At 31.3% G+C, this 13,544-nt stretch overlaps 1 protein-coding gene across 2 annotated transcripts in view; it reads left to right on the top strand.

The window, feature by feature from the left end:
* Positions 1-54: 54 nt before the first annotated feature.
* The window catches only part of LOC140059785 (calcium-independent protein kinase C-like), a 38,132-nt gene continuing 24,642 nt past the window's right edge, over positions 55-13,544 (top strand). For both annotated transcript variants that reach the window (XM_072105686.1, XM_072105687.1), the window contains exons 1-2: positions 55-545; positions 5,667-5,736. In XM_072105686.1, coding sequence (XP_071961787.1) covers positions 201-545; positions 5,667-5,736 — 415 coding nt within the window. In that variant the 5' untranslated portion in view covers positions 55-200. The remainder of the gene's footprint in view (positions 546-5,666; positions 5,737-13,544) is intronic.

Here is a 13,544-nt window from a genome sequence, read left to right as displayed (position 1 = left end):
ATATTATTAGAGAGGTTTATGTTTTTGTTGAATAGATAGACGGTGTACCCTTGGTAAGGCGTAGGCTGCTTGAATTTTCAATGAAAGCGAAAGTGCAATTCATCTGGAATTCCTTCAAATCCGTGCCAAATTTGGCAAGGGAATATTGCAACTAACAGTTGCGTTTATTTTCTATATTTTGAAATATATACGGTGCAATTATGGTCGTTTTTAGTGGATCTTTACGCGTGAAAGTGTGTGAGGCAGAAGATTTGAAGCCCACGGATTGTGCGTCCAGATTTGGTTCGCTGCAGTTGATAGATCCGTACATTACTGTAAATGTAGATGATTATAATATAGGAAAAACTACGGTGAAGGCAAGGACGTTCAAACCTGAATGGCATGAAGAATTCGAGGCAGATGTAACAAATGCAGAAAATATCTGCATCACTGTTTATCATGATGCAAAAATTCTTGGTGATGATTTTGTGGCGAATCGAATTATAGCAATTAAGGATTTATTAAGTTGCACAAGTAATAGTAATGAAAACACATCAGATATTTGGGTAAGATAATATTAATAATTAATAATAATATAGGCCCCTACCTATTCTAAAATTAGATTTGGTAATTAGTCAAATGTATTATAAATATTAGAGAGTGTAAGAATATGTTATTTATTATAGAGTTTATCGGGTTGAATGTATTTTTGACAGTACTGACACACTGTACAGTACATGTTTATCAAATTTGGTTTTGATTATGTTTACATTTTGTGATTAAACACTATCTATTATTATCCCGCTTGCACTTAATACACTGTTTGTTTATAAGATATTAAACAATTTATTTCCTATTGCTGTTTGATTGATATTTTGCTTTCAGGAATGTTAAGTTCAAATGCAGACAATAAAATACCAACTGTTAAATATTCTTTTTTTATTGTTTATTTATGTTTATTGTTTAAGCATACAAAAAAAAATAATAGTCCAAATTTTTTTTTTTTTCTTAAGCATTTCAGTAGTCCATTATTATTTTTTAAAGACAATATACTGTAACATTAATAAATGTTTTCAGATACTATACAGTACACAGACGTTCCAACCCCCAACAGGTAGTTAACAATTTTGGGAGGTTTACTGTATTATTGTTAATGAATGTGATGTACAGTATACAGGTAGTACAGAATACAAGATGTGAACAGGACATATTGTAGTACTGTAAGGAATTTTTAAATGTCAACGATTTAAAATTATTACAAATTAGGTTACTGTACTTTTCATAGAAATTAATAATCTGCTAATAATATGAAGCAAAGTACAGTAAACTATATCTTCTATGTATTGACCTGTGTATAACCTAAAATAAGCTTTACTGTAAATAGAAAGGTGTGTTTTTCTTTAGAAATCTGTGGTTACTAATTGACTATACAATTATTCATCTAAGGAGACACTACTGTACATTATTTTTTGGGGTATTTTTCAGTGTATAGACATGATGAATGTAATATGGGTTAGACAGATCCTGTAACCGAGCCAGCTTTAAAGTCAGCATCATTTTCCAACCATTTCCAATCATTTTCCAACCAATTTAACAGCTGTTTAAAAAAAAATATAATAATGACTATTTTGATTTTTCTGCAATCCGACAGATTGTTTTTATCATTTATGGAATATTAATCTCTTCAACCCCCCCCCCCCCTCCACCTTCCCCCTTTTCCTATAATGCTGGATCCGCCCCTGATGTATGCCTTGTTAATGTCTGTTTTCCTAGATTTTTTTTAAAGGGATCCTACTACTGTAGTATTGTAGTACAGCAGTGAGATTACTCAGATTGGTGTCTGGTACGATCAGCTGTTTTTGATGACTATAAATTTGTAACTTATGTTTGTACTGTATTAAACGTAAATGTTTTTTTTTTTTAGCTTTGTGTATACAGTGGTTCAATACATTACAAAAGAATGGACCAATGTTAATTTTACATTAAGGCACTATATTGTGCTATTCCAAATATTAGAAAATAAAAAAGCATGAACATGTCTATAATACAATGATTTTATAACATTGCCTTTGCAATTTGATGAATTTTCTTTGTTGTTTTATTGTTTTGCCAAGCAAAACAAATTTCCATTTTAAAGTGGACCAATAAATAATTGAATCTTGGAATAATTATAAATATTTTATAGTGAAAATTGATTTGATGCCATTTCTTTTATAGAATTTATTGATTAATTTAAACTTCAAAACAAGGAGAACATGCCCATCTTCCTTTCTCCGTTATATTCATAATTACTAACCTGTCTTTATTAAAGACAACTGTACATACTGTTACTGCTACAGTATTATTGTGTATTTTTTCTAACAAATCTACCTGTATAGGCCTACTGCAGGGAATAATTTCGCCAGTGTAGCATAGCAAAAACCTATACAAAACAACCTTATTGCTACACATTTGTACAATTTTGTAGCAAAAAATACAATACAAAACTATGTTTCTCGAATCAAAAATCAGTTTGATTAGCAATATTGCTAAACAGGATTTCGAAATGAAATTTTTCCCTGCTACTGTAGAATTAAATCCACTGTTATACTTTATGTGTCTGTTACGAGGAAATTAAACAATTATTCATTGTCATAAAAAAGTACTAACTACTAACTACTTTATGAAAAAATATATATATATAAATAAATATATACTGTAATACCGATACTGATTTTAGGCCTACTACAGTATTTATACAGGCCTGCTGCTGAATATAAAAAGCCTATCATGTAGTACAGTATTAAGTACAGAATATTTTTAATGAATTCTGAAGATACTAATGTACAGAAGTACTGTACAGTAAAACTACTGTATACTGTATCATTCTGTACTGTACAAGGATTTCCAAGACTTTTACACTTTTATCTATATTAATATTATAAGTGAGAGAGTTTGTCTGTCTGTCTGTCTGTTTGTCTGTTTGTTTGTTTGTTCGTTATACAAATTTTTGTTACTGCGCGTAATCTTACATATGGGGTATCAAAATGACCGCAATTGTACCGGGAATGTTCTAAGCTATATTTCAACATCATCCGCTACCTAGGATCCAAGTTAGGGACCAAAATGTGGTCAAAACCCCCACTTTCGATGTTTGTTTGTTATACAAATTTATGTTTCTGCACGTAACCATATGTATGGGGTATCAAAATGATCACAATTGTACCGGGAAGTTTTAAACTACATTTTGAAAAGTCTAGGGATTTGGTGGGAGAGGGGGAGTTGGGGTTTCGGGGATAGTGGGGATTTTGCTTAGGCTAGAGGTAGGCTATCAAATTTACCAGAATTGTGGTTGGAAAAAGTATTTTACTTTTTCCCTGGGAAGAGGCTGGGGGTTTGGGGTTGGGAATGTATTGTAGGCCTATCAAAATTAGATATTTTAATTATCAGCCAATACTGTACCTGTATGACACCTATTCATTTACACAGTTTACAACGTACTTAAAATATAGGCATACAGTATCATAGATATGTATACCTCTCTCATTTTGACGCTAAAGTTGAATTGAATTTGTCCGGCACTGGGAAGAATTTCTTTTTGAAAAAGAGTGTGGGGTTTTATTGAAGAGGGGTGGAGGTTGGTGAGTATAGGGAGATAAAGAATTAGAAGAATTTATTTCTAACAAATCACCCGAGTGTTTGGTGTGATTGAGTTGGTGAGTATAGGGAGATACTGGTGTCCAGGGGGTTATAAGGTTCATCAAATTAATCGGAATTTCATTGAGACAGTTTTAAACTTACTTGAAAACCCGCCTTGGGGCAGGTATAACTGCTAGTACCTAATAATAATATTGTTCTTATTAAAGTTTGAATTGTTTTTTTAGAGAACTGAAATGAAAACCAAAACTGCAGTCTCATTTTAGGTTCCTAGAATTTTTAAAAGAAATTTCACAATAATTACAGTGGATTGTATGTACAGTACTGAAACAAAGGGTTTAATTTTGACCTCTATAATACAGTAAAAATACAGTACTGTATCGAAACATGTACTGTATAAGCACACCTACTTACTGTATTACAAGTTTTATGCTAAATTTGTTTATTATCTGTAGCTTATAGTATAATAACACATTATTAGTATTACCTGTTTTAAAACATAAAATTAATTTATCATTTCCAACCAAACAAACTGTACTGCAGTTTTCGTAGAATGCCTTTCCGTATCAGACAGTATGCAGGTAAAAAACAAATGGTTTTAAACTGAATGCTAAACCATTATCAATTTATTATTATTTTATTCATTAATTAAGTGTATATAATAGAGTGTTTAATACGGTACAGTGCAGTAAATTCCATTTCTTTATGTTAATATAAAATATTCTGTTACGATTTACAGTAAGACAAATTTGTATTAGTGAAGGTCATACGGTGTAGAGCACTAGTAGTAGTACAGTACACTAGATGAATATGTTAATGTATTAATATTGGGAGATACAGTGCTCGGTTTGATTGAAGGCTAGATAAAATTATAAAGGAAAATTCAAATTTCCTCACATTAAAAGAGTAGGAAAATGACCCTGGTGGGTTATTTGTTTTTTGCCTTTATTAAAAAATAAAAAGATACGATACAGTACACGGTATCTGAAAATTGGTCAAAATTGAAGATTATGCTTTTTTTTTACAATTATACATTTTTTTTCTTTGACTCACACTCACAGTTATTCAGTTATACTGTGGCAAAAATAACTATGACCCTTACTAGAAACGAAGGCTTGTCTCATAAGGGCCCCGGCAATTATACTGTACTGTATTAAATACAGTAGTACACAATTGAACCCTTTGTTTCAGCACTGTACATAATCTGTACTGTACATCTGATCATTGCCAATGATGGACCTCTTACAGTATTTCCTTAAGAGTTTTTTTACCACATTTTTCCCCACAATTTCCATTAATTTGATTCAGGTATTTTTTTAAAGTACACTACAAACAACAACAACAACAATACATTCAAATCAATTGTGTCAAATATAAATAAAAATACAATTTGTTCGTCACTGTTGCTTACTGTATCTGACACATTGATACTGTACAAGTAGTTGTGTCATTGTGTTCAAATTGTGTTACTTTACTGTACAGTACTACAGGTAGTAGAAATCAAGAAAAGAATAATGTGTTTATTGTTACCATGGAGACAATAAATAAAAAATAATGAACATATTTATATACCACTGTACACTGTATTCGTGTGGTGTGGCCATGCTAAAAAAATGTTTACAGAGGCTTGAATCCAATCCAAAGTTTTCACTGGTGGGTACAAACATGGAGTATTATTACTCCATGGTACAAACTCCGCAGTTTTGCTTGATGATGTGAAAGAATGAGTGACAGTACTGTATTTGAAAACGGTACAATATTAGGCTCTGTCTACACTATTTTATGTGACAAAGAAATTTGATACAATACCCAAATACGATAGTGATATGCTTAAATATGGTAGTGATGACATCATCATGTCCATATACTTTTTTTGTCACATAAAGTTTGATAGTGTAAACAAGGCTTTACAGTTGTAATTAAGTTACAGTCGATTGGATTTCATCATCATTGTTTGTGTACTGTACCTGTACTATAGATGCTTTAGCTACAGTAGTGACTCTGTCCCACACTATTCATGGTAAATAATTTTTTGCTTTTCTTCTCTTCAGATTCCCCTTGAGCCTCATGGTAAATTACACATTATCATAGAATTAAAAGGATCATCATCAGAAGGAAAGGGTACGTATTTTAAATTTTTTACACAATAATTTCACATCGGTAATTTATAAGCTTAGGCTGAAATTGTTCTAAATCTACTGTATATGATTCTTGAGAGTTCTATAAACCATGGAGCACTCTAGTATAAACATACCCTATTATTGATGAACTATCTCCTGACACAATGGTACAGTCTGTTTATACTATTACATAACAATACCTTTTGTGTTGTTATCTGTTGTGTGAACCCAATTCAAGAACAAAGAGAAGATACAGAAATTGTAACTGTATTAAACCCTGGAATAACTAAATGAAACCTCACTTTTGTTAAAAAATATTAGTTTTTATGGCATCTTGATTTTAAAATATAGACAGAGCTGTAAGTTGACAGAGCTGTGTAATGATGTACAGTACTTGGACGCAAAACAACGATGTAGGCACAATACAACATTGTGATTGGTCAGATTATTGTGTTGCGTCCAAGTGGGAACCAGACTTTAGTAAACCAAAATAGCCAAACACATTTTATTTATTCATTAAATACTGTATAGTATCCGATTTTTTACCTCCGCCAAGGAGGTATGTAATCGGTAGCGTTTGTTTGTTTGTTTGTTAGCAGGATTACTCAAAAAGTAATTACAAGATCTTTTCCAAAATGAATATACAGATAGGTATGTGGTCAAGGACCATTCCATTAAATTTTGGGACTATTGTCCCAATTCTGGACCACTTTTTAGTATACTTTTCAGACCTGCTAGTGTTAAAAGATAGGAGAGAATTTTTCAAAAGCCGGCGAGCAGTCTTAAAGTAACAAGTATACTGAAATTGCAGTCTTAAAGTAACAAGTATACTGAAATTGCATTTTCTCGAGAACTACTTGTCCAAAAAACTTCATTTTTGTACAAGAGGCAAGAATTATAATTTTTGAATTGTAATTTTAAAACATAATTTGATTTAATGTGCACGTTTTTTAATGCCAGTAGTTTGAAAAACCTACATATATTACCTGTATTTCCTTTTCAAATTCACTCGTTTGATTTTCGCGTTGCTGCTCTATTGTTAGTCAACTGAAGCTATTGTTAATTGAAAGGCTTGTTACATAACCATTACACCAAACTCGCATACACATTCTTGTAGTGAAATTAGCCTAAATCACAAACAGCATTAAGACACACACAAATATATATATATATTTTTTTTTTTTACCGGAGAAATCTTATGTAGGAGAATTTCACAGTAGGCGGACTAAGGTATGCACTCTCGGAGTGGCTTTCTAGTTTAATCTGTTACAGTACTACTGATAGTACAGTGAAGTCTCTGAAAACCGGAAACTCTCCCAAAACCAGACTTTTCTTTTGGTCCAAACAGTCCCAAATTCATTTCTACCATTAAAACACATTCCCAATACCAGACTTTCCGGAAAACCAGACATAGTATAGGCCAGCATGGAGTAGGCCAGCCTAAAAGTGTCCACGACGGTATTACAGTAGGAGAGTTGACTATATTATTACAAAATTAATACAGAAAAACTGTCTGAGAAATGGCAACCTGTATCTTTTGCATTTTAATTTGTGAAATTTAGACCCTTTTCTTATGATTACAGAATCAGTCTACTATCCTGATACTAGCAATGGACATGTAAGCCTTTGTTTTATATACAGTGGTACAGTACTGTATGTCTGTGCAATCAGGATTTGACAGGTTATTGTTAACAATACAGTACCATAGTGTCAGTCAAAGGGTTACTAATACTAGATACTGGCAAGTGGTTTCCTGTTGATAACACACAATGTTTCTGCATTTTACAGTTAAAGTGTCAACTATGAAATTAAGGTCCTGTTTCTCCTGCAAAAGAAATAATCGATTATTATTAAACCAGGGGAATAACTGGCAGCTTGAAAATAGTGGTTAAAAATACCCACTGATAATACAATGGTTATTTGGAAGCACATATATTTGAACCAACCCTTTTTGGAGACCAACAGAAGTGATTGTTATTATACAAGTAGTACTATATACTAGCATACTGTACCTCATTTTGATCCTACTGTATAGTAGTCCACCATAGGCCAACCCAGGGAATAATACAAAACTATGTTTCTTGACTAAAAAATCAGTTTGATTAGCAATATTGCTAAACGAAATTTTAAAATGAAATTTTGCCCTGCAACCCAATTAGTCAGTTTTTCAAGAAGCCATGTATTTTTGCTAGGACCATCATTTTGGACCTTATGAACATCCTGTGGCTGTATTCACTAATAACACTTACTGAACGACCTCCAAGAGCAAATCTTTGTAGAACTAGAAAATCCTTCGTTGTAAATAGCATTCATATTTTTAATTCTAATGTAAGACGATAATGCAATTTTTGAATAGTTTTACATTTTTAACAGTTTTTTATTTTTAACTTTTTATCTTGTATTTTAATCTGTTATAATACTGCACGTTCTAAATTGTTGCAAACATTTTTTATGTTTGTTTGTTATGGTTGTTTTAATCTACCAAGCAAAGTGAATTTCCATTTTTATGGACAAATAAAATTTCTTGAATCTTGAATCTGTATTGTAAGTGAGATATTTCCCTTAAATATTAAGTATTTTACTGAACTCAATAAATATTTAAGTATTTCCCTTAAATTGTATTTACTTACAGTACATAGAATATTTCCCTTAGCCTACCGGTAAGTGTCAATGGTGAACACGGCCACAGGTTTTTAAAATTGTCCCCATGATGTTTGGATTTATACCCCAAACAAATCTTATATTTTCTCATTAAATTTAATAAGATAAAAATGTTCTACAAAATATTGAATTAAGACTTTGATTCAAACAACTGTTTAATTAAATTTAAGTTTGATTCAAAATAAGAAGTATAATTTATAATAAGTCATTGAACTTTTATCTTTAATTGAGTTTAAGAAATAAGTGTTATGAGAAATAAAGGGTTTTAGAAATGAGAATTACATTAAAAACATACATTACAGTTTAACAACGCTCAATGAGATTCCCAACGTCAATCACCCACTGAATTTATTTTAAATCAATTTTTTATGTCATTGACACTTTGTAAGAACCAGTAAGTGAGAACAAAAAAGGGTTTTCAATTTGTGTTTGCGCCATATGGTATTATTGCAATACTAAAAAATATACTGATTATACAATAGCATGATATGCTGTTTATTTTAAAGATAATTGTCCCCTTGAAAAATATGCGAAAAAACCCTTTTTTTTGTGGTGTTTTTTGTGTTCTTTTCACTTTTATTTCTTCAAATCAGCTCACGAATAAATACAAAATTATTGCACAATATTTAGTACCTGTATATGGTACATCAATAATTTTTGTGTTGAATTATACCATTTAGCGGAAAAAAATGTTAAATAATTTAAAATAAAGCAAATACAGTAGGTGAATTAAGCCGTCCAGTTTGTCTTTTTATAAGTGAAAACATTATATTTTTCTGTTTTTCTTTCTACGGAAGTGATTAACTTGATTAAAACCACAAAATGGCGTATATTAAAGTCTGATTTTATAAATCTTCATTTTTCATGACAATACATCTTTAACTTTAAATATACAGTAGTTTAAATGACTTATTTAATTCATAGAATTATGACTTCATATAATTTATTGTGGTTTTTATTCAATACAGTATGTTTGATTATTATTGAAAGATATATTTAATCATACATGTACAATAGTTCTTTTTCCTTTGTTCAGCGTTTATTTAACACAAAAATAACTACCGTAATTAAAATAACATATGGCACTTGTGACTTAAACTCGTACTGTAATTGACTTCCTTGTCAATTTTATTAGTCTATTTTGTGCCTACCTGTAGCTTACCTGGATAAACCACAAATAGCCCTTCTCTTGGAAAAGAGGAACAAATTTACTGTACAAGAAGGAAACGGTAGAGCACCATTATTTGATTTGATTTATTTAATATCGGCTCATAACAATTTACAACAGAATACATAAAAATTATGATAACGGTGCCATCCGTTATCTTCATCCTCTGGTGGGAACCATCCCACATAGTCAATTTTATTAAACTTGGTTTCATTCTATCCCTTTTATCTATTTGCCTGGCCTTACTGTAACATTACATCCAACTGTATTATACAGAGCTTTTCAAAATATTTAGGCTATTTTAAGAGGTATTTAGTTTGAGAGGGTTTGTTTTCAAGTGGAATTTTGAAATGTATAATTCTGATAATGTAATTTGTCTTGTTACTCAACTACAGCTGTTCCAATTACAGTACATTTTTAATTAACTACAGTAAATGGCAGTTTTTCAATGCCTTTATTCTGAACACTTCTGAATATGAGATATTGAACAAAACACTATGCAACTGTACAATGAATATGTTTATGAGTGTAATAGGTTATAATATTAGTCTATGTCGTGCCTGCTTTCCTGGATAAACCGACAATATAGCATTCATTGAAGGATAATAAATACATTAAAAAAAAATAAATAAATAAATTTAAAAAATAATTAAATAAAAAAATTAATTAAAATAAATAAATAAATTTTTTTTAAAGGAAGAAGTATGGAAAAGATAGGTACAGGTCAAGATATGACAGGCTAATGATAAGAGACGATATGATTTTTTTTTAAATTCTTTTTGGGAGGCAGATTCTAAAATGGAGGGAGATAGATTATTCCATAATGTGTGTCCAGAGTATTAATATTGTGTTGGAATGAGTTGTTTTTAATTATGAGATTGTGTGTGGTGGTGATGGAGAGACGAGTTGAAGGTAAAAGGAAAGCAGACATGGTTTGGCAGGACATGGTTAATGGAGGAGAAGAGAAAATTACTTTGTCGGTTGAGGTTAATGTAATTGAGTTTCATAAGGCGAAGATTCAAGAATAAATTTGATGAGTGGGACCGTGGTGGTGCTCCAGATATAATCCTGATAGCCTTCTTTTTGTGTATGTTTTTCTCGGTGGTACGTCAATCCTCCCTTACAAACAGGCCTGAATTACCTTCCGACTGTTACCCATTTTCTTCACATGGAGTGGACTACTTCAAATTACAAACAGTATATTTAATACTAATAAAACAGATTGCTTTCAAATAAATTTGTCTGTGTAAACCCCTCAACTACTTTTCAGTGCCGGATCTGGAGTGGAGCTGTGGCTTGGTGGTTATGATGCTTGGCTACCAATCTAAGGGTCCTGTGTTTAAGTCCTGTCATATGTCAGGGTTTTTTTCTCATGACAATTTACAGTACAACTCCACTCCCAAAGACTTAATAATAAGTCTTTGTTTATGTAGAACATCTTGTGTATATGTTTGTCTTATATGTTCTAGTGCAGTATATGGAGAGCCATCTCGATAGTGCTTTGCACTCATGGCAATCCTCAGGGTGCTGCACCGCTGTATTGTCATGTATTGTTGTGCCTGAAAATTGAATAAAATAAAATAAAAAAATCCAGGATTTTGAAATAGGGGAAGCAAAGTTTCAAGGCCTGAAAATTGTGAGATGAAGGGATGAACTTAATTTGATGAACTATCTTTTGGGTCCTGGGCCGGCTTCCCCCTCACCTGCTTTTAGTCAGTGTAGTATTTATAGTAGTTAAACAACCACACTCAAAGTACAGTACATTGGGAAGAATATTTAAAAGCCTTTTTAGATTTTGGCCAAGTACTTGCTTTATGCACTTTGTACAATACACAGATACAGTATAGTGAAGTATCACACAAGCTAGATGATAATTACAAATACCTTCAAGACTGCAGCTCTTGTTCATGTTGATTAAATATTTGTAACACACTTTTTGAAGAGTCGAGAATGGACGGCAATATCCCATGATTAATTTCATACAAGTACTGTTATGTTAATGGGGTATAGATATTGTACAGTAAATTCTGTGCGAACTGAATTCGGAAGATTTTTAGTTCAGAATAGGGCGTAAAAAGGAATTTCTGAACAGATTAGTTTACTATATTTATAATGATCATGTTATTGTTTTAATATTGTTTATTATTGTTTTATTGCACATTTTATTACTGTCCAAATATTTATATGGTATGTGGCAATCTGTGCAAACACTCACATTAGCTACATTGTTATCTACAGTACACAATACAGTTGTACTACTAGCAAACCTTTGTAACATTACCAACCAATTAGCAATCAAGAATTTGTTTGGGTAAATTAATTAATTAACTACAAAAAGGATTTATTATAGAAATTGGCAGATCAAGTAACTTTGCTAAGACTGACAAGTTTTAACCATTTTTTTCAAAAATTACAACTGGTAATAGTTAATTTTAAAATTTTAACTAGCAAATAAAAATAAAAAATTGTTTTTGTTATACAGTACAGTAGTAGAATAAGTCTATTTTGTGCGTAGCTTACCTGGAGAAACCAACAAATGCCTTGTTCTCCACAAAGAGCAAGTTACAGGCCTACTCAAAAAGTAAGAAATTCATCCCAGCATTCCACAAACCACCATCATCATTTCTTTTTCAAGACAAGAAAGAGAAAACATGACAAAATCTACTGTATACAGTACAGTACAGTAATACTGTACTATTTTTATTACGAACTGTACACTTGAAGTCCAAAAGATCCCAATTATTCTTTTTTTACCATTAAAAACACATTAAAAACACATTTTCAAATATCAGACTTTCTGGAAAACCAGACATATTAGGCCAACCCCATCATTTCCCACACTTGTACTACCAAATCGTCAGAAATACTGTATACCCCAGAAATGCTGCACTTCCTCATATTTTCCCACTTGTGCTACCAGGCTTACGAAAATATGCCCGTAAATACGGCACCTCCCCGTATGGAAATATTTTACAGTCCGTTATTGGAGTTGACTGTACCTGTAAGTACAGTTACCTAAAAGAATTTACTACTATAGTCGGGTTTGTTTATAATGAAAACATAATGTTTAAAAGATGGGCTGGTCCGTAGTTAATCCTATTGTCCGTAAAATAAACTTTGTGCATGATTTTCTATCATGAACAATAACACAGTAATTTCATTCAGAACGTGGGAAAAGTGATTATATTGACAGAAATAATACATTTTCCATGGTTGATGTACTGTACAAATAAATCGTTGGAAATGATATTTGGGATATGAATTAAAAGAACATTTTTGTAGATAAAAATCGGAGGTTTATATACCAATACAGTTCACATGAAAAAAAAAAGGCAAATTCAAAACACTCATTCAATAAAATTCAAAATATAAATTATTTATCAAAATACAGAGTGATGATAAAGTTTTGCCTACAAATTCAGTTTTTATTTATTTTATTTTAAATCAACTGCGAAGATAAAAACCGCCACAAAAAGTTGATAAATATGACATGCTTTAATAGTCATTATCATTTTCAAAACACTTTCTGTAAATTTTACAAGAATTAATTTGAATGCAAATTAAAAATTTAGAAAGTGGTGTTATCAATAAAATCTATCATAATTATCTATTTGGTTATTTTTAGTAAATAAATTAGTAGTGCAAAATTATACAGCTTGAAAAGATTGTGGTGAGATATGCTATGTAAACAATTAAAGTAATGTTAAATGAACGATCCAATAGTAACCCTCGTTCATTAGATATCCCAATTAGGTACTTTACAAACCGCATTTAATTAAACTTGGCTAAAATTAGAACATTGACCATGAAGGAACTAATTCCTCTAAGATCTGACAAAGAAATTAGATATGATGAACTTTGATCCCATCTTTAAAAAAACAAGAAATTAAAATCAAGTCCATGAAATTGAACATTAGGACAACAATCGTTGAATAAAAAAAAAATCTGTTTCTTTTTTTGTGTGGAGAACTGTTTAGTTG

The sequence above is a fragment of the Antedon mediterranea genome, chromosome 10 (assembly GCF_964355755.1).
Source record: "Antedon mediterranea chromosome 10, ecAntMedi1.1, whole genome shotgun sequence".
Classification (NCBI taxonomy): Eukaryota; Metazoa; Echinodermata; class Crinoidea; order Comatulida; family Antedonidae; genus Antedon; species Antedon mediterranea.
This window is presented reverse-complemented; position numbering and strand designations above follow the sequence as displayed.